This window comes from Anolis sagrei, chromosome 3 (assembly GCF_037176765.1).
Source record: "Anolis sagrei isolate rAnoSag1 chromosome 3, rAnoSag1.mat, whole genome shotgun sequence".
Classification (NCBI taxonomy): domain Eukaryota; kingdom Metazoa; phylum Chordata; class Lepidosauria; order Squamata; family Dactyloidae; genus Anolis; species Anolis sagrei.
Genome location: NC_090023.1, coordinates 107,744,272 through 107,769,392, shown reverse-complemented (window position 1 = coordinate 107,769,392; position 25,121 = coordinate 107,744,272). Strand labels below are relative to the sequence as shown.

The window sequence follows — 25,121 nt, the reverse complement described above, 5'->3', positions numbered from 1 at the left end:
AATGATGGGGTACCTTAACAGTGAATGCTGAAATGGGATCATCTCTTTTGCCTATTGTACCTCCTCTGCGTACCACCACATAGCTATACTGGGCTGAGAAATGCTTCAGAGCAGGACTATATATGGTAGAGAGAACATGGCCTTGATTTATCAGTGTTGTGTTTTCATGGCCAGCAATGGGGCCATGAAAACACAACACAAGAAAGCTTGTGAGGCTTTCTGCTTCCTCATATGTTAAGATAGTTTGGATATCAGCCAGCACGCCAACGACTTAAATAAAGAAATAGTTTTCTAAGATCTACAGAGACACTTGTTGGAGCACCTCAGCAAGTGAGAGTCCAAAAGTGACAGGCTAAAACCCAGCACCTCCATCAATGGCTGATACCAAATGAGAGACTCCCTCCTGGGCACATGGAAAACTGGGCAACTTGGAAGGCATTGAACAGACTGCACTCTGGCCCCACAAGATGCAGAGCCAGCCTTAAGAAATGAGGCTACAAAGTGGAGTCCATGACATGTGAGTGTGGAGAAGAGCAAACCACAGACCAACTATTACAAGGCAACCTGAGCCCTGCCACATGCACAATGGAGGACCTTCTTATAGCAACACCAGAGGCATTTGAAGTGGCCAGCTACTGGTCAAAGAACATTTAATAGAATGCCAAGTTTACAAACTTTGTGGATTTTTTGTTCTGTTTTTATTGTTTTAAAATACAATACAACTGTTTGGTTTGCTCCTCATACAATAAATAAAATAAATAAGTTCAAGTTCACTTGAATCTGAGATAATTTGACTGGCATCGGGCACCAAGACTTTTGACTTGAGTGTAGGGAAAGTGCTATTTGTCATTCAGAAAAATATGAGTGTTGGTCTACCCTTCATTACCACAGGCACACCTCTTTTTCTCTCCATGTGGTGGCTCAGTAATTGGATACTTCCTTATCAGAGAGCTCTGCTCCAGTTAATCCACGCATTGTCTGTTGCCACTTTCACCAATTTTCCAAATATTTTGAGTGATCATTTTCTTCATTCTCACCCAACAGACCAATTTCTGTGGGGTTGGAAATGATGGTGTTGAAGCCCAATGTGTCTGGGAGGCACATTGGGCTTCAACTGGAGATCTGTCCAAAAAGAAACACAAAACCCATAAAATATTTATTTGCATAATGTTTCCCACACCCCTTGATATGTTGTTTGTTTTCTTGGCATTCCGGAGTAAATTGTTGACAGTTATCATGAGTTTGGTATATTTTGCATATTTTGATGGTTGATATAAATGGATAATTCACAGAGCTTGCTTGAAAGGACAATTTTCAATAATCGTATGCAGCTCACAGGGGTCTGTTGGGTCCAGACCATGCATCACAATCACATGCTCCTTGAAGGGAATCATTACAGAAGATGGGCGAATATTATACTAAGGTAAGGCATTAGATGTAACTGGAGATAACAGCTTGCTTACTCTAATAAGGCGAGATGTTTTGATGTAATTGGTTTCCAACTTATCTCGTTCAGAAGTATTCTAAATTGTCACAAAGCATGTCTATAGCACAGTGTTATTTTTTGTATGTAATCTTATTTATAAAAATATTAGTCACAGCCTGGGAATAAAAATTTCAATAATCTAGGTGGGAGTCATGCATCTTATCAAATGTTTTTGAACTACAACTCCCAGCAACCATAGCCAGTGGTGAATAATGCTGGGATCTGCAAACTAGCAATCTCTGGAAGGCTGCAGAATTTTTACTGCATATCAAGGTATCTATCACACAAGCCAGGCAAATGGATATTGCCACTAGACCTTCACTTTTGGCAACTGTTTCTATTGCATGATCCCACTGCTGGTCTTTCTCCTCCCTGTGATTGTTCCAGTCCTCACAATGGAGAAGTAGTATTGTGGGAAGGCAGGATTATGAGGGTATGCAGAAGTAAAATCCTAGGACCACGAATTGTTGAACTGGTGCTATTGCACAATTAAAGAGGTGAGATGTTGAAGGTGCATCCACTATCACTGATAGTGAGACTGGAAAAGTGCAAAATCTAAGGTCAATTTTGCACTGCACAATTATGACACCATGATTCCATTTAAGCTGCTAGTGTTGCATCCTATAAGCTCATGGGGCTCGTAGTTAGATGGGAAACTAAAGGAGCTCTCTGGCTGAGAATTCTCAGTGTCTCTTTTTAACTGCCAATCTCAAAATCCCATAGGATGCAGCCAGGGCCGTAGCCAGAAAAAAATTTCGGGAGAGGTTGAAAATTTCGGGGGGGGGGGGGGGGGGTTGAAAATTTCACGGGAGGTGGGGGGGGGGGGGGTTGAAACCTGCCTCCTAGCTCACGCTGAAGCAAAGAGCACAGCAGGGGCAGAGCAGCCGTCAATGGCCTGCAGCTCCGCCCCTGTCAACCACCTCCACTAAGTCTGGCCTCCTTAATGAGAACATTCAACACACACACCCCCAACTTGGTTGCTTCACTACATTGGCTATTGCTGCAATTAATGACAGTGTGAATGAATTGTCAATATTTGCCTGAGATCGTGCCTGCAGTTCTAGAGGGACTCTTAATTTTTTGCATCTCATAGACTTAGCATGGGGATTTGGTTAACCAGTTAAAATTCATGAGTAAACCAGGTTATTTAAAAAATCTGAAACATTTCGTGGGGGGGGGTGGGGGTTGAACCCCTAACCCCCCCCCCCCTTCGCTACAGGCCTGGATGCAGCCATAGTAGTTAAAATGGAATCATAGTTTTGCAACTGTGTAGTGTAAAAGCAGTCCAAGAATTTCACCCATGAATTATTTTTTTAAACATATCAGAATGATAGTTTAGAATAATATAGGCGAATAGTCCTCTGTTTTGGAAAGATATGTGTTTATTCATACCTGTATCATTTTCTTGATGACATTTCTCATTTTTTTTTTAAAAAAAACATAGTGAGAATAATATTTCATGACCACAGAGATATCTTCCATTTGGAAATACTAATGTTTGTTATTTATAATCTCTGCATCACTCACCAATGGAAGATGAGATGCAAAGAAGAATGAGATTGTTTAATGGCAGGTTATCTGGGGTTATTCTCTGGGCAGAGAAGGTGCCTGGGTGGATGGATTGAGTGGTCTGCAAATTGCATTGTCTTTTCTGGTTCACTAACAAGGGCAGGAAACTCATTACAGACACCTGCTCCCCCATTCTAGAGAGATGGGAGACTGTCCCTTTGTGCCCTTCATCAAAGTTATGGGGAAGAGGTGCAAGTTATCAAGTAATGTAGTTGTAGGTACTGTCGAAGGCTTTCATGGCTGGAATCACTAGATTGTTGCAGGTTTTTTGGGCTATATGACCATGTTCTAGAAAAACCTACAACAACCCAATGTAGTTGTATTTTAGCAACTGGGAATTAGTACTCTCTCATTAGAAATAATTTGTAATTACATCTGCGTGATAACAAACAAATCTGTTTGCTGTTGTGTGGCTCTTGATGTTTTGGATCTATGGCAAACTTAAGCAGGACACTACCATGCTTTCACGTATGTGCAAGATTTATTCAGAGCATATTTACCTTTGTCTTTCTCTGAAGCTAAGAACATGTGATCTTCCCAAAGTCGCTCAGTGGGTTTTCACAGCCAAGCAGGAATTCAAACACTGTTTTTCAGAGTCCTAGTCCAATTTTCAAACCACTACACTATGCTGGATAGTAGTCAAAACATATACTGTATCTTAAAAATGGGGAATGAACAATTGAGTCATTGTGGTGTGTTGGTTCCAAAGCTCAAACATCTTCTTTGGCTTGCTGTTTTGAAGAACAGATCACCATTTATTATGCACTTAAAAATACAAATAGCAGTTGCAGTTTCTTATTGCAATTTCAGAAGGTGAGGGTTAATGAATCATTTCTTTTCGTGCTAGAGACTTAATAAAATTATTCTTCCAAAGCTTCTATTTACTTTGGGAGGAAAACTGTAAAGAGTGACAAATGCCTTTGGTTTAGATTGTAGAAAGCATAGTGTTTTCTGTTTAGAAACTGATTCTTCGACTTTTAGAGATTACGTTGATAGCAACTGGATGCATGAGTGTCTCTGGAGCTATTTACATTTCTTCTTCCACCAACCTGCTGCTCATGATGTGGTGGACATGCAAGATCACACCACTTGACATAGAGTCCAGTTGTGGACTTGTATAGGGAACCCCACTGGCTTCTTTCTCAACATCTCGCCAATGTGTAGGGGATAAGGGAAGGATCTCCTACAGATGTGTGGTGCTGGAGGAAAATTCTGAGAGTGCCTTGGACTGCAAGAAGATTGAACCAGTCCATACTTCAGGAAATAAAGCCCGACTGCTCACTGGAGGGAAGGATATTAGAGGCAAAGATGAAGTACTTTGGCCACATCATGAGGAGACAGGAAATTTTGGAGAAGACAATGATGCTGGAGAAAATGGAAGGAAAAAGGAAGAGGGGCTGACCAAGGGCAAGATGGATGGATACTATCCTTGAAGTGACTGGCTCTACTTAAGGAGCTGGAGGTGGCGATGGCTGACAGGGAGCTCTGGCGTGGGCTGGTCCAGGAGGTCACAAAGAGTTGGAACCAACTAAATGAATTAATAACAACAACAACAACCCCTACAGATGTGTGGACATTGGGGCAAAAGCAACTAGCAGAATCCATTCCTTATTCACATGGAGCAGAAGCTGCGGTGGTACTTATAAAACATTCTCAGGAAATCTGGCTTCATGACTTTCATTCAGATTCCGTAGGAAAGCTGACTTTGGTTCTAACTAGACGTACAATAAATATTCATTCTCTGTAGTTAATCCATTTCCTCTCCTAACTTCCTCAGCTATTAGATGTCCAAATTAAACCTTTTAGTGACCAAATCACAAAACAAAACACATTATACAAAACTGAAGATATCCATTTGAGGAAAATCATGTTGTATTATAGACATCTTTTGCCACTTGAGGGAGCATCACATCTTAAATGTGCTAAATGTACCATCTAGCTTAACCCTTAATATATTGGGAATTTCAGTGATGTGCTGCTGTTCTTACTCTATATTGCTGAATGCTACTCTATTGACTAGTTGATTAAGTTTTATTTTATCTGCACATCTTCAAAGGTCATGTAAACTGCTTGGAACCAGCAGTACATATTTTAATGAAGTGAAACTGGCAATAGCTTTGATTCCCTTCCACATTTTTTTCTATAGATAAAAAACAAAATAGCAAAAGGAGGAAATGAATCAGTTCAAATACAAGCTCCTTTCCTGCCATGGCAATGCTTTTTTTCTCTTGGTGTTTTATGAGCAATATTGACTGATGTCTTATTGACTGATGTCTCTGCCCTCAACTAATAGAAGGTACTAAAGCAGTGGTTCTTAACCTTCCTAATTCCATGACCCCTTAATACAGTTCCTTATGTTGCAGTGACCTCCAACCATAACATTATTTTGCTACTTCATAACTGTAATTTTGCTACTGTTATGAGTCATAATGTAAATATCTTATATACAGGATGTATTTTCATTCAGTGGACCAAATTTGGCACAAATGCCCGATATGCCCAAATTTGAATACTTCTGGGATGGAGAGTGGGGGATTGATTCTATGATTCTATGATTTTCTTATTTGGGAGTTGTAGTTGCTGGGATTTATAGTTACCCTACAATCAAAGAGCATACTGAATTCCACCAATGATAGAATTGAACCAAACTTGGCACATAGAACTCCAATGACCAACAGAAAATACTGGAAGGGGTTTGTAGTTCACCTACATCCAGAAAGCACTGTGGAGTTGTAGTTCACCTACATCCAGAGAGCACTGTGGACTCAAACAATGATGGTTCTAGACCAAACTTGGCATGAATACTCAATATGCCCAAATTTGAACACTGGTGGAGTTTGGGGAAAATAGATTTGACATTTGGGAGTTGTAGTTGCTGGGATTTATAGTTCACCCTCAATCAAAGAGCATCCTGAACCCCACCGATGATAGAATTGGGCCAAACTTCCCACACAGAACCCCCATGACTGACAGCAAATACTATGTTTTCTGATGGTCTTTGGCAACCCCTCTGACAACACCCTCTCGTGACCCTCCCAAGGGTCCTGACCCCCAGGTTGAGAAATGCTGTACTAGAGGCTTGCAGGTTTGTTAAACATATTCTTAATTACAGGACATGTGCATTAAGTATTGGAGGAGAAAACTAATTACCACAAAGGGGAGAGGCAGCTAAGACTGGTACACAAGGACACAAGAAAACAGGGAAGAGACTTGTGAGGCTAGAGAAAGACCACTGAATTTTGAGACTTGAGTCAAGAAATTATAGCATTGCCCCTCCTTATGGTGGTTTTGATAACTCACAATTTGTTATCTGAAGCTTTTTGTTCAGGGGCATTTTAAGACTAGAATAAGGCTCAACCTATTGGTTGAGCCTATATGCACCAAATATTCAAAATATGAACATGTGTCAAAACGCATGCACCAATACCAGTTGCAATTGCTGGGCAAGGTTAGCTGTTCAAGGTTAGCAATCAAAATGGTTTAACATTTTGAATGCGGTTGGCTTGAACCATTTATTCACTATGGAAGATGAGAATCTTCCTCCCTTTCTGTTTCTGTGTTTACAAGCTTGGTGTTCTAGAGACTGCTATAGAATGATCTAAAGAAAAATGAACAATGGCTGTATTCTAATTTTATAGTGAATGGAAGCTGAAAGAATCTTTTTGACAACCTGACTGTGGCTGTCTACAAGTTTTACTTTACGAATAAATTATTTTTATTGCTTTCTTTCCACATCTCATCCCTTAACATAATCCAATATATAACGAATCCCTGGAACATCCATTTATATTACATTCTGTTATACAACCAATATATACAGTTAAATACCAGACACGGTTACAAATTTATTACATAGCACTATTTCCTGTTCAGAATGTCTAAAGCAGGCTTGTCAAACACATTTTCGCCAAGGGCCACATTAGCCTTATGGTTGCCTTCAAAGCCTTATTCTAGCATTAAAATGCCCCTCAACAAAAAGCTTCATATGACAAATAGAGTTATCAAAACCACCACAAAGAGGGACAATGTCATAATTTCCTAACTCAAGTCTCAAAATCCAATGGTCTTTCTCTAGCCTCACAAGTCTCTTCCCTGTTTTCTAGTGTCGTTTACAATTGTAAGCCTTGCAGATCACGTAATGTAATGTGGTGGGCCAGATTTAGCCTAGGGGCCTTACGTTTGACACATATAGTATAAAGTAGTGTTTCTCAACCTTCCTAATGCCGCAACCCCTTAACTCAGTTCTGCATGTTGTAGTGACCCCCAACCATAAAATTATTTTTGTTGCTACTTCATAACTGTAATTTTGCTACTGTTATGAATCATAATGTAAATATATGACATGCAGGATGCATTTTCATTCACAAATGCCTGATACGCTCAAATTTGAATACTGGTGGGGTTGTAGAGGGGGGGGGGATTGATTTTGTCATTTGTGAGTTGTAGTTGCTGGGCTTTATCGTTAACCTACAATCAAAGAGCATTCTGAACTCCACCAACAATGGAAGTGAACCAAACTTGGCACACTCCCATGACCAACAGAAAATAATGGAAGGGCTTGGTGGGCATTGACCTTGAGTTTTGGAGTTGTAGCTCACCTACATCCAGAGAGCACTGTGGACTCAAACAATGATGGTTCTAGACCAAACTTGGCATGAATACTCAATATGCCCAAATTTGAACACTGGTGGAGTTTGGGGAAAATAGATTTGACATTTGGGAGTTGTAGTTGCTGGGATTTATAGTTCACCCTCAATCAAAGAGCATCCTGAACCCCACCGATGATAGAATTGGGCCAAACTTCCCACACAGAACCCCCATGACTGACAGCAAATACTATGTTTTCTGATGGTCTTTGGCAACCCCTCTGACAACACCCTCTCGTGACCCTCCCAAGGGTCCTGACCCCCAGGTTGAGAAATGCTGTACTAGAGGCTTGCAGGTTTGTTAAACATATTCTTAATTACAGGACATGTGCATTAAGTATTGGAGGAGAAAACTAATTACCACAAAGGGGAGAGGCAGCTAAGACTGGTACACAAGGACACAAGAAAACAGGGAAGAGACTTGTGAGGCTAGAGAAAGACCACTGAATTTTGAGACTTGAGTCAAGAAATTATAGCATTGCCCCTCCTTATGGTGGTTTTGATAACTCACAATTTGTTATCTGAAGCTTTTTGTTCAGGGGCATTTTAAGACTAGAATAAGGCTCAACCTATTGGTTGAGCCTATATGCACCAAATATTCAAAATATGAACATGTGTCAAAACGCATGCACCAATACCAGTTGCAATTGCTGGGCAAGGTTAGCTGTTCAAGGTTAGCAATCAAAATGGTTTAACATTTTGAATGCGGTTGGCTTGAACCATTTATTCACTATGGAAGATGAGAATCTTCCTCCCTTTCTGTTTCTGTGTTTACAAGCTTGGTGTTCTAGAGACTGCTATAGAATGATCTAAAGAAAAATGAACAATGGCTGTATTCTAATTTTATAGTGAATGGAAGCTGAAAGAATCTTTTTGACAACCTGACTGTGGCTGTCTACAAGTTTTACTTTACGAATAAATTATTTTTATTGCTTTCTTTCCACATCTCATCCCTTAACATAATCCAATATATAACGAATCCCTGGAACATCCATTTATATTACATTCTGTTATACAACCAATATATACAGTTAAATACCAGACACGGTTACAAATTTATTACATAGCACTATTTCCTGTTCAGAATGTCTAAAGCAGGCTTGTCAAACACATTTTCGCCAAGGGCCACATTAGCCTTATGGTTGCCTTCAAAGCCTTATTCTAGCATTAAAATGCCCCTCAACAAAAAGCTTCATATGACAAATAGAGTTATCAAAACCACCACAAAGAGGGACAATGTCATAATTTCCTAACTCAAGTCTCAAAATCCAATGGTCTTTCTCTAGCCTCACAAGTCTCTTCCCTGTTTTCTAGTGTCGTTTACAATTGTAAGCCTTGCAGATCACGTAATGTAATGTGGTGGGCCAGATTTAGCCTAGGGGCCTTACGTTTGACACATATAGTATAAAGTAGTGTTTCTCAACCTTCCTAATGCCGCAACCCCTTAACTCAGTTCTGCATGTTGTAGTGACCCCCAACCATAAAATTATTTTTGTTGCTACTTCATAACTGTAATTTTGCTACTGTTATGAATCATAATGTAAATATATGACATGCAGGATGCATTTTCATTCACAAATGCCTGATACGCTCAAATTTGAATACTGGTGGGGTTGTAGAGGGGGGGGGGATTGATTTTGTCATTTGTGAGTTGTAGTTGCTGGGCTTTATCGTTAACCTACAATCAAAGAGCATTCTGAACTCCACCAACAATGGAAGTGAACCAAACTTGGCACACTCCCATGACCAACAGAAAATAATGGAAGGGCTTGGTGGGCATTGACCTTGAGTTTTGGAGTTGTAGCTCACCTACATCCAGAGAGCACTGTGGACTCAAACAATGATGGGTCTGGACCAAACTTGGCACGAATACTCCATATGTCCAAATGTGTACACTGGTAGAGTTTGGTAAAAATCGACCTTGTCATTTGAGAGTTGTAGTTGCTAGGATTTATAGTTCACCTACACTCAAAGAATTGGGCCAAACTTCCCTCACAAAACCCACATGACCAACAGAAAATACTTTGTTTTCTGATGGTCTTTGGTGACCCCTCTGACCCACAATTGACCCCCCCCCCCCCGGGGATTCCAACCCCCAGGTTGAGAAAGGCTGGTCTAAAGTAACCAATGCATCTAGGTTGGCACCAACAATTCATAAAGTGACATTTTATGGCAAGTAATTATATTCATAAGAATGAATATATATTTTTGGGAATTTTTATAAAGGTATTTTAAAGATATGGATGGTTGAATCCTCAATTGTGCCATTGATGAAACCAACAAAATCTACACTGATGTCAATACATAAGATGAACATCAATACTCTGCAGTAAAGCTAGGCAACTTTTAGCCCTCCAGATATTGTTGGATTGCATATTCCATTAGCCTTAATTGGTATAGATAATGGTAATGATTCTAGGACTTGTAGTTGAACAACATCTGGAGGGGTGCATATTCTCCACTCATGCTGTACAGCAGAGGCCTCCAAATGAATGCCCACAGGACAGATGTGGCCTCCAAGGTCATTCTCCTCCCCGCCAAACTTTATACTTAAGGTTGCCCTAAGTCCAAAACGACTTGAAGGCACACAACAACAACAACAACCCTAATTAACGTGACTATTTCATCAGCCAAAAGCAGGCCCATGCTTATCATAGAATCATAGAATCAAAGAGTTGGAAGAGACCTCATGGGCCATCCAGTCCAACCCCCTGCCAAGAAGCAGGAATATTGCATTCAAATCACCCCTGACAGATGGCCATCCAGCCCCTGTTTAAAAGCTTCCAATGAAGGAGCCTCCACCACACTCTGGGGCAGAGAGTTCCACTGCTGAACGGCTCTCACAGTCAGGAAGTTCCTCCTCATGTTCAGATGGAATCTGAAACTTCCCACTGAAATACTGGTAATTTTATGTTGGTTTAAATTGCTCTTTATTTTAAACATTGTATTGTTCTTTGGCACAGAGGGTTAAACTGCTGAGCTGCTGAACTTGCTGACTGAAAGGTCAACAGTTCACATCCTGGGAGCGGGGTGTGCTCCTGCTGTTAGCCCTAGCTTCTGCCAACCTAGCAGTTTGAAAACATGCAAATGTGAGTAGATCAATAGGTACTATTTCCCCAGGAAGGTAATGGAGATAAGCACCACCCCCAAAACAGACACAACTAGGGGAAACCTTTACCTTTACCTTATTGTTTTTTCATCTTTTTTTGCACAAAAATAAGACATGTGCAGTGTGCATAGGAATTAATTCATGTTTTTTCCCCAAACTATAGTCCAGCCCCCCAACAGTCTGAAGACCATGAACTGGTCCTCGTCTTAAAAAGTTTGAGGACCCCTGCTCAACAGCCTCTAGGCATCTAGTTTGCTGTGTATCTTTCCTGACTGGAAAACTTGTAACTTACAGATGCAGAGAGATTTTTATCCCATTTAAATTTTTTAGATATAGCTGCAATGGTTCTTAGGAATGTGCTAATTGCATTGTGATTTGTATGATGAGGTCAGATCTTTAGCACAGAGAGTAACGAGAATTGCTCTGGCGACCCTGTGATGATTTTGGAAGCCGGCAAGTCAACATTTGTTTTCACCAGCTGCTAATTTGACAATGCCTCTGCAAATAAGCACCTGCTAATCTGAGATGTGGAACAGATATTGAGAACAAGGGGGGGCGGGGTGCCTTCCTCTCCTGGCTCCCACCTCCTTCCCTGCATACAATCAAAACAGATGACAGAACAGGCTTTAGATATAACAGGATTAAATCGATGGCTGCCATGTAGTTTCTCAAGCTTACCTTCTAAATATGTAAATTGAGAGGAGATAGCTGAAATTCTATACTACAGGCCTCTTTTCGATACTTTTTTGGTGGGAGGGAGGGCAAGAGAGGATGTTTAATAGGAAAGGAAAACAGACTTGTTTAGTTTTAGTGATCTATACAAAATAATGCAGAACTGCTGGACTCCATAGTTGAACTGTTACACACATTGATGATTTTTATGAACTGGAAGCCAATTCCACCTCCCCACATTATCGAATAACCTCATCAGAACTTAAAACAGCCTCCTCTCCGCCCCACCTAAATTTGCATTTAGATTGTTTGGTGCCAACATTCTCAATAAGATACTTTTCAGCTCTGTCAAACAAAACCTGATTGTCATTTAGCACAGTGGCAGTCAATTTACATTTCCATTAACGTAGATCCCAGACAATTATCGAAGGAAATAAAAAAGAAAAAGAATCGAATAAAGCCAGCTTTCTGCTTGCAATTCTTATGAAGCCCAGAAGTTGATAAAGAAACCATCTTATCATGGTTAGCAGTGGGGAAAAATGACACAAGGTTCCTGTGAATGGAAGGATTTGAGCAAGATTGAAAATTGAGAATATACACAGAAATCCTCCTTTACAGATGGGCATCAGCCAGCAGGAGAAGTGGGCTGGCAATCACAGGCCAGTGCCTATAGTCTGGGCCAAGAACTGTGAGTGCAGCTTCAAAGAGCATGACATTGTGAAACCGCTATTGGAATGATGATAGGAGCAAGGTGTTTGGAGCAAGCAGGTAAGAGGATAATTCTCCATGTTCCACATTCTGGCTGTCCCAGCTTCTCTCATCTCTTACCTCTTTCCCCCTGAACTGAAGATATGGTTGTGTCTACACAAGGTGAAATACTCTGAAGTAGTCTATCCTGATGTACCACGGGGAGCCCTCACTTGTCAGCATGGAAGTGTGTCAAGGCTCTTTTGCAGTCCAGACAGCTGGCTGCGCAAATATCATATTGACATGGGTGCTCTGTCTTCCTGGGGCCTCAAACACCTTCTGGTTAGTCACAACAGGGCGTCCAGTCATGGGGATTATCAGAAGTGACATTGTTACCAAGGGAGTTGCATCTGTTCAGCCAAACAGCAGTGGGTCTTTGTGATATGTGGACCTTGGATTGCCCCAGACCCAGCTGGATCCAGTTGTCCAGGTATCAAAAACACTGGTGACACTCAGGAAGCTTTAGAAGGTCCAGAATAGCTTGAAGTTCTCCTTGTACCAGATTAATGGTCGGAAGCAGCATTTTTTTTAAAAAAATAATAGCACAATGATTGTAAATGGTTGCACATATTAGAGTTAGCCAAAGGGCGAATCTAGACAGCTCATTTATTGCAGAAACTTCCGCAATAAAAAGGGGGTTGTCCAGACAACGTTCTGGACAATCCCGAATTAATTCGCCACAAACCAGGAAAACCCTGGTTTGTGGTGAATTAATTTGATAGTGGGTTTATTTTGTGCCTTCTTGGAAGGTGCAAGACAAAACCTCTTCTTCTGGTGTCTGTCCCACAATTTCCCAGGCTAAATTAACCCAGAAAACTGTGGGAATACCCTCCCCCCAAAGTCTGAAAAAAAATCCCACTTAAAAATAAAAATTCTTACCAGCTTTCATAGGAGAGCTGCGGCAGCTCCCCTGGTGTGTAAAAATGATGCACCAGGAGAAGGGGGGGGGGGGAATTGCTCCTGCCCCCCTTTTTTCCTGATGCATCATTTCTACGTGCCAGGAGAGCTGCTGCAGCTCTCCTATGCAGGCCAGGTAAATACTTTTATTTTTAAAAGGGGTTTTTAGGGATTTTGGGGAGGGGGGTAGAGTTTCCAGGTGTCCTCCTGGGCTAGTTCCAGAAGGACGTCTGGACACCCACCCCAGAAAGTGTGTCCTTTCTGGGGTGTGTGTAGACATGCCCCCAGGCACATCCATGTTTTTTAAACGTGGATGCTCCTGGGATAACGACCTGTCTGGAAAGGCCCAAAGTTGGCCTATCTCATGTATAACAATGTTCTCAATCACTAGTATTAATCCCTAAAATCATCTACTTTGATATATGAATGTCAATTTCCCCCACAAAGGTTACTGGGACTGGGTTTGGGGAAAATAGCATGTGAGGTGGGAAGTGGGCGACATATTCAGTGCTAGAGGCACTTTCCACATTTTTGGAAGCACATCGGTTGAAGTTATTGTGTTTTCTATCCTTAAACTATTCCACCAAGTCCTAGGGCTGGTTGTAAAAGTCTCCTGACCTTTGCCCCATCTTTACTCATCATGTTTGAATAGCTAGCTGTCTTTATTCTTCACTATTTTCAATGCTTCATGGTTAAAAATAAGTAGCTATCCATTCACTTTACACAGAAGCTGCAAATCCGTTTGTTAGTACTTTGAATATAATTTTAGGCTAGACTAGAAAGTACAACGTAAGGATGAGAGATTTATATATTTTCTGCCCGTGAGCTGGCTTTCTTGCTGTTATAGATCATATATTTCTCTTGGCACTGTCTAACCTAGCATTAGGTCAGCCATGTTGGAAAGAGCTGCTGAGGTCAGGCTGCACTCTTGGAACTATGTAAATACCACAAATGCTGAATCTCTTTTCCAGGAGAGTTTAGAAATAGGCATAGCACGGATTTCTGAAAACAAATAGGAATGTTGTTGCAAACAAAAGCCAAGGCCCTTCCTAGAAGAAAAACAATCCAGGCAGCACAGTATCTAGTTCTGGTGGTTAGACTGTTCCTTGTGAGGTTTTCTTTAAAAAACCTCTTGTATAATTCTGTGACCTTGTTTCCCAGTGTAGCACGTAATACACCCAGTCATGATGTTTCCAAGAATAATTCCCATGGATCCAGACATGTGAAATTACAGATGTCTAGTAGATGATGCCAGAGAGCTTATCCCTTCATGGGGACTGTTCTTACAAACTAGTATTTCCAATTGGACAATTTATTCAGGTTAACACCTTCTTCAGCTGTGCTATCCTGAGAGTGCTAAGGCCAGCATATTGGGTGCATCTACACTGCAGAAGTAGTGCAATTTGAGACCACTTTAACTGCCATGACTCAGTCCTATGGAATCCTGGAACATTGTTGAATTTTGAAGTTTGTATTTTTCCCTTTTATATACCACAATAAAAGTCTATACAAAAAATCCTATGGAATTCTGGAAGTTTTAGTTTGAGTTATCACTTCCAAAAAGTGCTGATGCCTCACTGAACTACAGCTCCAATGATTCCATAGCACTAAGCCATAGCAGTTAAAGTGGTGTCAAATTGTGTTAATTCTACAGTGTAGATGCACCTCCACTTGGTGTCCAACACATGCATTTGTTCCTCTATCAAACTGATTGGACATTATTGTCTAATATGCAATGCTTGAGCTCATGTCAAGATTGTGGAAGTGGAGCTGCAAAGCTGCCGTCTTCCCTTGTGCATATCTGTCTACCCCTGATGAAATTGCTTGTAGTACAAGCTAAAATGCTATTGCATAGAAAATTTAGACTTATCTCTAGTTAAAATGGATCAGGTAGTTGGTAATGCAGAAGTTCATTGTCAGAGACTCGTAGAGCCAATGGAAGTCAGAGTAGGCAACACTGGATTAAAGAGAGAAATGGTCTAATCTATTATAAAGCAATTTCCTACTGGCTGTCAAAATATGGACTACCTTTTCTGAATTTGGTTGATTCAAATCAACTGTTAGAGCATTGTTTCTCAAGTCTGCTCAACTTTTCCAACTGGCTTTTACAGACAGTTTCATGCCACATCCTACTATAGGACATGAAGTCACAGTACCACCTACTTTGTATCTTTATGGTTCTAACTGGAGGTCAGCTGTCACCAACAGTGCTGTGGGATTTGAAGAGTCATGAATGGAGGGTGAAAGGGAGAAATGTGTCAAGAGGAAGGCACATCAAGCCAACCCTGACTGGGACTGCCTTCCACCTGGAAATTGATGTCATCACTGTGGAACAACATGTGGATTAAGGATGGGTCTCTAGAGCCAACTACAGAGCCACTGCCATGACACTACACTTGAAAGACAATCATACTTTGACACGAGTGATAGTTGATGAATGATATATCTTTATGGTACCTCAAGTATATGGATGAAGTATTTATAACAGTTTCAATTATTGCAGAATATGGCTCCCTGAGAGAAAAGAGCATTACCACCTGTTTTCAGAACATCTGAACATGTTGGTTCTTTTTGCAAATTAACCCAATTAGTTCCCATCTTTTGGCATTATATAGCTCAGTTTAGGCTTGACATATATCACTTAATTAGTTACTTATTGGTTTGTAGCCCACTATAGTGTTCCAGTCCATCAGAAATGGAACATTATGGTTTAAGTTTGCCCTGTGAATAGGAATTGCAAACCAGATTTTATCCTGGTTCACACTCTTGGCTTGGAAGAGAAATGCTTACCTTCCAATTTAGAAGAAACATAACACAGGTTATTTTCCTCAAGCCAGCAAAGTACATTTTATAACAAGGGAGAATAAGAGCCCATTAACAGTGAACCACGGTTTGTCCTTAGCTGACCCAAAGAAATTTTAATTTGCCTTTTTCTTTGACCAGTTTCCATCCAAATTAAATGAAATTTCTTTCCACACAGATTACATTGATGGTTATTTTATTGAAAGAATGAGAAAACACAGTCACTGAAGTTCATTTGTATTCATAATAACCATTGACGTTTTTTAAACGATACGTTAACATTCATGTGTAACAAAACCTTTCTCTGAACTGTGCAAAGTACAAAGGGTTAGCAGAAACCTTTTCCAGTACAATAAATCTGGCATTTTACAAAACAAGGCTGCCAGGACAATTCCTTTGCAGTTTTCTGTCATAAGAAATGCACACATGCACACACACTCCCCCCTTCCTTTCTGTCCTTTGAATGCACTTTACCAATGGATCATTCCCATGGCCTCTTGTATGGCCAGGGGTCCCTCTCTGGAGTTGTTGCCTTATCTTTGCTTTCTGGATTTGTGCTACTTATGTGGGGCTGATCAACCACAGGAAACTACTCCAAGCTGCCATGATGAATGAGAACAACAAATGTCTTCAGAGCATCCAATAGAAACTCTTTATCAAGTGTGACTGATAGCACCTAATGTGGGAGGTGGGGGATCCTGATTGCCTTTCAATACTGACTTTATAACAGGTATCGAAATAATTCTATGCGTTTTAAACTTTGTCCTTGTAGAGCTCATGGATTAACACTGTGATACAGAGATGCTCACCAGACAAAACTAGCAATAATGTTTCTGGCAAATGATAACCTGTTGTGTGCGGTGATTATGTGAGTGCTGCTTTTACACCCAATTAAATGCACTATACAAGAACAATGATTCCTTGCTGTTACATATTCTGAGAACAGTGAAGAAACCATTTCAAGAAAAAGAGCTGTCATCTAGTTCATCAAAGCGCTACAGGTATAACAGGTAGGCTTTGTATCCTTTTGGTTGACCCTTACCCTCTGCTGTCTTGTCATAAACTGGAGTTTCTTTTGATACTCAACTCAGTTTCAAAAAGTATTCTGTCATTTTTGTATGTGTATGTAATCAAAAAGTATTTTGCCATTTTTGTATGGGTATGTATTTATTTAAAAACTTTTATATCCTGATCTTCTCTACCTCTGTAGAGGGACTCATCCAGAGCCCCTGGTGGCACAGTGGGTTAAACCATTGAGCTGTTAAACTTGCGGACAGAAAGGTCGCTGGTTCGAATCCAGGGAGCAGGGCGAGCTCCCACTTTTAGCACCAGCTTCTGCCAGCCTAGCAGTTCGAAAAAATGCAAATGTGAGTAGATCAATAGGTACCGCTCCGGTGGGAAGGTAACAGCGCTCCATGCAGTTATGCTGGTCACATGACCTTGGAGGTTTCTATGGACAACGCTGGCTCTTCGGCTTGGAAATGGAAATGAGCACCAACCCCCAGACTTGGACATGACTAGACTTAATGTCAGGGGAAAACCTTTACCTTTACCTATGTAATCATCCAGAAAATACAAGTCTGATATTAACTGTAGTTAAGCTCTGGACCTCTGTCATCCTGTGTAATAAATTATGTTGGACACCTTGGTGTACATTTCTTACTGATTGGTGGTGATTGCAGCTATGGCAAATGGACTCACGGGAGAGAACATCAATATAAAGTGTAAAATTAAAACCTCAATTAAAAGAAATAATCAGATGAGTTGGTCGAATAATTGTTCTCAGTGTTAACTTAGCAGATGAATGTTTTCTAGCTCATGCTGCAGAAATGCCACCTCTGGTGTGGTCCAAACAATAAGAAGCAAGAATTCCCCTTCCTCTGCCTCCTCTCTTTGTGTCTTATCTAATATGAGGCCAGGAGGAGACAGGAGGTTCCTTGCTAGTGGGATTGTTTGACATCCATCTCCCTTTTATCTCCCCAGGAGGGAAATGATTTTATAATGCTAATCATAGAGATTTCCATCCTGGAAGGGAAAAAAGTCCAGGGGATTTCCTCAAGACATGGTGCAGTTCAAATTATGTCACATGCAACGATATGCAAAAAGTAATTCTATGCATTAAAATAAAAAGTAAAAATCCAGGAAGAGGACTTTAAAGGAAGTAGAAAGAGAAGAAGCCTTCAACCTTTAACCTTTCTCCAGTTTCTCTGTTCCAAATCAGTCTCCTAAGCTGCTTTTTCTGCCCCTCCCCTCCCCTCAAAGGGGCCCCAAGTTCATGTAAATGCATTTGAGTTCTTGGAAGGGGAGCTAGACAACAAGAAAGGTGGGTCAATCCCATGTCTCCCCTTTAAAGCTGCCCTTCCTAGAATGCCTTTCTTTTTATTTTTTAAGGTATGGCACTCTTGCATGCAACAGTGTGCTGTGTGTGGTTTGCCTCAGGTACTTTAAACAACTGTACTGAAATCAATGTCATTTAAAAAAATGCTTTGGCAAGAACATGTTAGAGCTTTTGGAAGGATGAGCACACACAGAAAGAGACTGAATATAGGAATATTGACATTGCCTGATGCCCCATAGTCAGTGCTTCAGGTCAAATTAAGGGAAAATTAGTTTCGATATTGCAAAGGACGCCTAACAGGATTGGTGTCAGATTCACTCCTCTCAGGTAAATGCTATTCTAAAATTCCTCAGAACCGTTATATACAGGGATGATAATCAGGTACTTCCATGTTGCAGGACTTGGAGGTAATGAAAATAAGAGAATCCACTTTAAAAGAGCTGGAATTGCCTCTTTAGAGTAAGACTGGGATAAGCACCACCTCCTTGGAAAAAGCTCTAAAATGTTCTGGCTAGAGTTGGATTTTATACATGGGGTGGTATTATGATTATATAAATGAGATACGAGAATGACAGCTAAAATACCATTGAACTCACTTTTACGTCTTGCACACATCACTGTATTAACCTTTGTACCACACAAACTCCTGGGTTACTTAAATATGTAGTGCATTCTTGCATTCATTTCTTTTTGCAAAAATAATTAAATGAATTGCCTGCAAAATCCCACTTCTGAGCATTTTAGCTACTGAATCATTGCCTCCCCGGCATGCAGCCAACAACACCGCAATAGACGTTCATGTACAAGGATCTACCTGCAGAGTCAGTGCCATCAGAAAAAGCTTGCTGAGACTGTTACTTTGGTGGCATTGACAAATGTTGAGCCTAAAATAATGACTCTCTGCCTTCTGAAGAAGCAATGGTGTGTGTATTTAGTAGCTGCCTTTTTCATGTGACTTGGAAAAAATCATATCTTGTGCAGAGCAATCATACATTTCTATATTTGGGGTGACATCTCTAGTGCACAGTACCTGAATGAGGCCGAGTGCAGACATGGCTAAAACTACATACCCTTTCACCTCCTATAAAAATGTTAATGGATGTCACAAGTTGATTCATTAAAGGATAATTTTCTGACTTCCTATTTATTGCATTGTTGAGTTCCTGGTATCTGGAAGTTTCTATTGCCTGAAATATTTTTTTATATTATGTAGCTTGACCAAGGTTAGAAAACCAAACAGTTCAGAAATATACATTTCTACAGTAACAAATTACAAGTTAATACAGGTAGTGGTAATTACAACCATTTCTTTTTTGAGATTAAGACAACGAGAAATAAAAATCCCAATGTTCTGTGCTTGTTGGAACCTGCAGTGTTCTTTTTATTGCCGCGTATAAGTCAATTAACATGAATCCTCTTGGAATAGTTCCCAAATCTCCAGCAATTATCACAGTCTAGACAAAGTCTTGTGCTTTGAAGAGGTTTTGTTCTGACACAATATTTTTGTGCATGAGGAACACACTATATTTAATAGTATCCCGCAAAACTTTTCTCTCTATCTAGTTGCATGTAGCAAGCAGCAAAATCCAGGAGTCTGATATTTGCTAAAGTAAGTGATAGAGAATAAATATAACAATACCGTTTACTCGGTTGGTAAAGAAGTATGTTGGTATTTTGAGTTTACCAACAGAAGTTTGTTCAGCAAATGATGCAGGGTTAAGTCCAAAAATGTCCCTTTCTATGCAAAAGGTGTCTTCCTCTCATGTTAAAGCTGTTTCACAGCCCACACTATGGTCTTGCATGAGAGATGGCAAACAAAAAAGGCGTTGAGATGTTCTTCTGCTAGAATACTAAGGGATCTAGTAGCATCTCTGAGACTAAGTGAAAGAGGTTTGCAGCATAAGCTTTCATACGCAATGGGTTAAACCCTTGTGCTGGTAGGACTGAAGACTGACAGGCCAGAGGTTCAAATCCAGGGAGAGCGCAGATAAGCTCCCTCTGTCAACTCCAGCTCCCACTCCCCATGCAGGGACAAGAGAGAAGCCTCCCACAAGGATGGTAAAACATCAAAACATCTGGGTGTCCCCTGGGCAACATCTTTGCAGACAGCCAATTTTCTCATACCAGAAGCAACCTGTAGTTTTTCAAGTCGCTCCTGACACAAAAAAATCAGATATAGATCGAGAGTGAAACAGCTAATGCTATAAATGTCCTTAAAAGGAAAAGCAGTTCCATATGTCTACAAAGTAACATTTTCCTTATTTATATGGGATATATAATGAACTTCATTCTTTGCATTAGAAAATTAGATTGCCAGGAAAGTGCCCTTCTAGCTGAAATCCTGATATAGTAAAGCAATAAGCAAAATGCAATGTGCTGCAAGAAGATGGATATAAAGAAAAAAAAGGTTCCCTCAGAAAACTGAAATTCATATATTTGCTGAATGTTCATCTGGCATGAGTGTGCCCTCCAAGGGATATCTTGGAAAGATGGAGGACAAGTATTAGAGATATGGGGGCCACAGAAAAAGCATGGCTGAACGCCCCCTGGTTAGTCTGAGTTAGTCATAGGATCCTTTACTTAGCATCAGATTTAGCTTTCAGGAAGGGTTGGGAAATGCAGAATTCCTCTCCTAATGCTAGCAAGCTGAATCCTATGTAAGAACACTGTTGACATGACTGGGTTCTTTAAGGTTAGGATCTGTCATCTCCCAGCCTCTTCTCTGGTTGTCATAAGCAGAATACTGTTGAGGTATCGACAGGAAGGAATGCTAGGGATGATTTGAGCTAATTCTGTCTAGCTATAAATTGTGTGGATTTAATTGGGTTTTGTGTCCTCTGCTTGTTTCCTTTCCCTCGCCTAGGAAAACAAATGAGTTAATTCCTCAAGAGTCCCCTTGCTCCCCTCATAGGCCAGTAATAAGAACACTTGCATAGGCCAGTAATAAGAACACTGCAGCTCAGACAAATAAATTACAACAATATAATGCGTTTTTGTAATTCTTTTAAAAACATATTTTCTCTATCATTTACACAAAGTATAGCGGCTGGATTTCAGTTTAGATAACAACCCGAACGTGCGTCCTCTTAGTCTTAGATTCCAAGTAGAAGGCACTGCTCCAACATACTGCTGTATGTACTGTATGTGGGTTTGAAAGCACAGCAAGAGACCTCGTCTCCAGGGCTGAATATCAAAGAGCCCAGAGAGTCTTTGGAAATAATAATTACAGTTCTTATTATGGCAGTGGAAATTCAGAGAAGTTTCCTTTTGCTGTTGGCTTTGTTTTGTGCTATGGAATTCCTTCTGAAAGGTCTCTCAAGGTCCCAAATGGAAGGCCTTTAGAAGCTCTCCACAAAGCTTCCAGGAAAGAGGCCTGACCTACCATTCCTCTGCAATGTCCCTTTGTACCAACCATCTTCCCTCTTCTTGTGGACAAAAACAATGTCGCCTTCTTTCAGTTCAATCTCAGCTTCGCTTTGTGGGGGATAGGGAACCACAACACGATACCTATAAAGAAATGAGAAGATCCCTTATTATCGCAAGAGATGCACTGATGTAACAATTCATATAGTTCGTATGTACCTCTAACTATCATCTGGTTGCATTGTTAGAGAGCTACATGGTAAATAGTAAGGCACTGAAATCACAACTGTAGGGGTTGATGTGGTTTGGAAAGTTACCATTCCATGGTGACACAGACATTTTCCTTCCTGTACACATGTATACATGTAGTTATTTACAGTACTTCAGTTAACAAAGTTGATGTTTCCCTGGGCATTACTTTTTAAAGATCTTTGGAACCAGAGGCAGTTCAGTATGTCGCATCAAACCTTTTATTCAGAACTAACATTATGCTCATATGGAATGGTCAGGGAAGCCTTATGTAAGTAAACAAAAACACTTTGAATTGTGAAAGCATAATTTAAAATGCTTTCCCCTCTCCTTTCAACAGCCTTTGCATTCTCACAATTTCCATTTTGATGGCAAAACCTACAGATATATGTTTTTTCAATATGCCAGGATAGCTGTTGAGGCAGGCGAATCTGATTTACCCCGTTCTTTCCATTTTGCTCTTCACACATGGTCAATAATTGATTCTGGAGGCAGCTGTTTACTTTGTCGGTAAGCACACATAGCTATAGTAGGGTCACCTAGAGTAGCATCCCATTCTTCCTCAGGTCAAGCTTTATTGCATTATTTACTGCAGAAATGATGCTGCAAACCAGCATGGAAAGTCTGTCTTCTCTAACCCTTCTTCACCATTGTTCCAACAACGATATTGCTCTCCCACAAAGACTTTGTAAAATGCGCTTCACTATCAAAGAATTTGCTAACTGAGGTACAGTTGTATTTATTGACTATACTTGTATTATGTTTTTCAAGCAAAAGGACATTGTTTTTACAGAAGTTGTAATCCTATTGGGGCATTGTGTCTTTGTTATAAAACTTACATATGCAGGAATTAGTATTGTGTAGTTGCGTCCATATCTAGTAGAGAGTTGTGGTGACAAAATGATTGCTGTGTTCTGATGCCTGATACACAGCATGGCAAATGGACATTTAATTGATGCACATTGGTGTCTGATGCACAATGAACCAATGCAGAATGATGCATTGCATTGGTCCCAATGAACATCGAACACCAATGTGCATCAGGCACTCTAGCCTTTGTCTCATTTTGCATCTCGGAAGTTCAACAGAAAGTTTCAATAAAGTACGCTCAGTCCTCCACATTTGCAGGTTTGGCTTCTGCAGATTTGATTATTCACAAATTTGAGTAAAATGTTTCCCTAGGTTCTCTTGTGCACTTCTATGGTCAGCCTCTAACAGGAGTTGACCACAGAATCATGCTGAAGAACCTATAAACTCCCAGAGAGGTCTTATTTCAGGTTAAAAACAAAATTTTAATATTCACAGTTTTTCATTTTCATGGGGGCTTCATGCTCCTTTCCTGAGAGAATGTGGAAGGCTAAGTATATGCAAAGATGTGTAATGTAACAAGTCATATCGGATTCTGACTTGCCTTGTTGTGATTTGCTATGCCCTCTGGACAACTCATCTGGTTCAATGAGATGCCTCCCTTGAGGGGAAAACAACTCTTGGACCATCAGTTCAGCGCCTTTGGGCTCTGTTGTCCTTTTGACCTCAGTCCATTGAATGAAGGGAGTTATATGCTCTACCCAATTGCTCGACAGGGCTGACACCTCTGAGACGCCGTAGAATCATAGAATCATAGAATCATAGAATCACCAGCCACAAGCGTGCCTCACCAGAAGTCCTGGCATATACATATTTCACTGTCCCTTCCAGAAGCTCAGAGTAGATCCTAGTGAATCACTCTCTTGTATGGAAAAGGATCAAGCCCATTTGCCCACTCATCTGCTTTCTAAAATGCAAGAGCATCAGTCCTCCCTGGGTGAAAAGATTTATCGGCTCCTCATGAAATATGAGCTGCTGGGTGTCAATGTGGTATTGCTGCTACTTGGCTTTGAAGAAGCTCTGCCTTTTTCAGCAATTATGCAATTAAATATTCACATTATTTTAGATTATATTATCAGATTAGAGTAATTTTAGCTAAAAGGATGCCACTTTCAAATCCCAAAACTGGTATGATTGTGTAGAAGGAAAGCAGGGCATAGTTTACTAGGACATAACAATAGAGAAAGAGCAAAGTTTCATCCCAATCAGAAGTCTTTGTATTTATGTGCAATGAACTGTTCTCATAACTGCTTGTCCCAGAAGGAGCTGTTCTTAAGTTCAGTGCACAAATGGCAAATCTTGTAAGGGGATAAATGTCTCTTTGTGTGCATTCAGTCTCAGAGCTCCTGCTTCATTGATCAGCCAGACGGATAGATGCAGCATCAAGGGCTGGCAGCATTTTCTTAAAAAGCCTTTAAGCAAACTGACACTTCTTAGACAACTTCTAACAGTTCGTTTGGTGCTGAAATTGACTTATTTCAGGTGTTGTGATAGCAAAGGTTATCTATTCAAGCAGGTAGCATTGGAAAGAAGCAGGTTTTAGGATAAAATCATGGAAACAAATGCTGTCTAGGAATTCACTTGAACGAAGGAGACTTGAATCCCAATGGATGGTTAGTTTCATGTGATACATCTTACATGAAATATCGAAAACACAGTAGACTCGGAACTACAGTTTCAACCTGCAATCAATTCCTCAGTGTAGACAATTCATTAAAATTATATCACAGGCTAAAACTTACCCCAATTAATCAATAGGGATGTCAATAAATAAAGATCACACTCATAAAAGACTTGAATCCACTAAAGATTTGTTTTCATTTGGCAATAAACAGTAAGCAGGCCTTAGTTTCTCTGGAACCAGGCAGACTTGGTATCACAGTTCCCAAATTGGGTTCAAGCCTTCCAAGGATGTATGTTCATACATTAATAATCCCCTTACTCCCACATTGCAAGAATATGAATATTTTAGGGTAACATTTGAGGGCTATTTCTTTTGCATAAAAATATTTTCTGTACAGGGGACAGCATATTTTGTGCAGATCCATACTTCAAAAGGGACTTTGTGAATCACCAGAAAAGTTGCAGATGTTGTTATTCTACCTATTAGGGTTTCCTTAGTGCTTGACAAAAGAACATTTTTTTAAAAAAAATGAACATACTTTCCATCCATTGCTTGAGTGCAAATTGTTTGTTGAGTGCAAATCATTAGGAAAGAAGTGCTATAGCAGCCCTGCTTCCCTCCAGCCTGAATAAAAGCTAGTGGGGATGCTTTGATCCATTATTTTACCTGAGGACATGAAAACACTTTGGAGGAGTGACATGGGTTTGGAGAGGGGGCCTAAATCAAAGTGAGAAGTGTTTTCCTTCAATGGA

At 40.3% G+C, this 25,121-nt stretch overlaps 1 protein-coding gene across 2 annotated transcripts in view; it reads right to left on the bottom strand.

Moving 5' to 3' along the window:
- Positions 1-16,107: 16,107 nt before the first annotated feature.
- Positions 16,108-25,121, bottom strand: part of SH3RF3 (SH3 domain containing ring finger 3) — a 304,138-nt gene continuing 295,124 nt past the window's right edge. For both annotated transcript variants that reach the window (XM_060769684.2, XM_060769685.2), the window contains one exon: positions 16,108-21,773. In XM_060769684.2, coding sequence (XP_060625667.2) covers positions 21,605-21,773 — 169 coding nt within the window. In that variant the 3' untranslated portion in view covers positions 16,108-21,604. The remainder of the gene's footprint in view (positions 21,774-25,121) is intronic.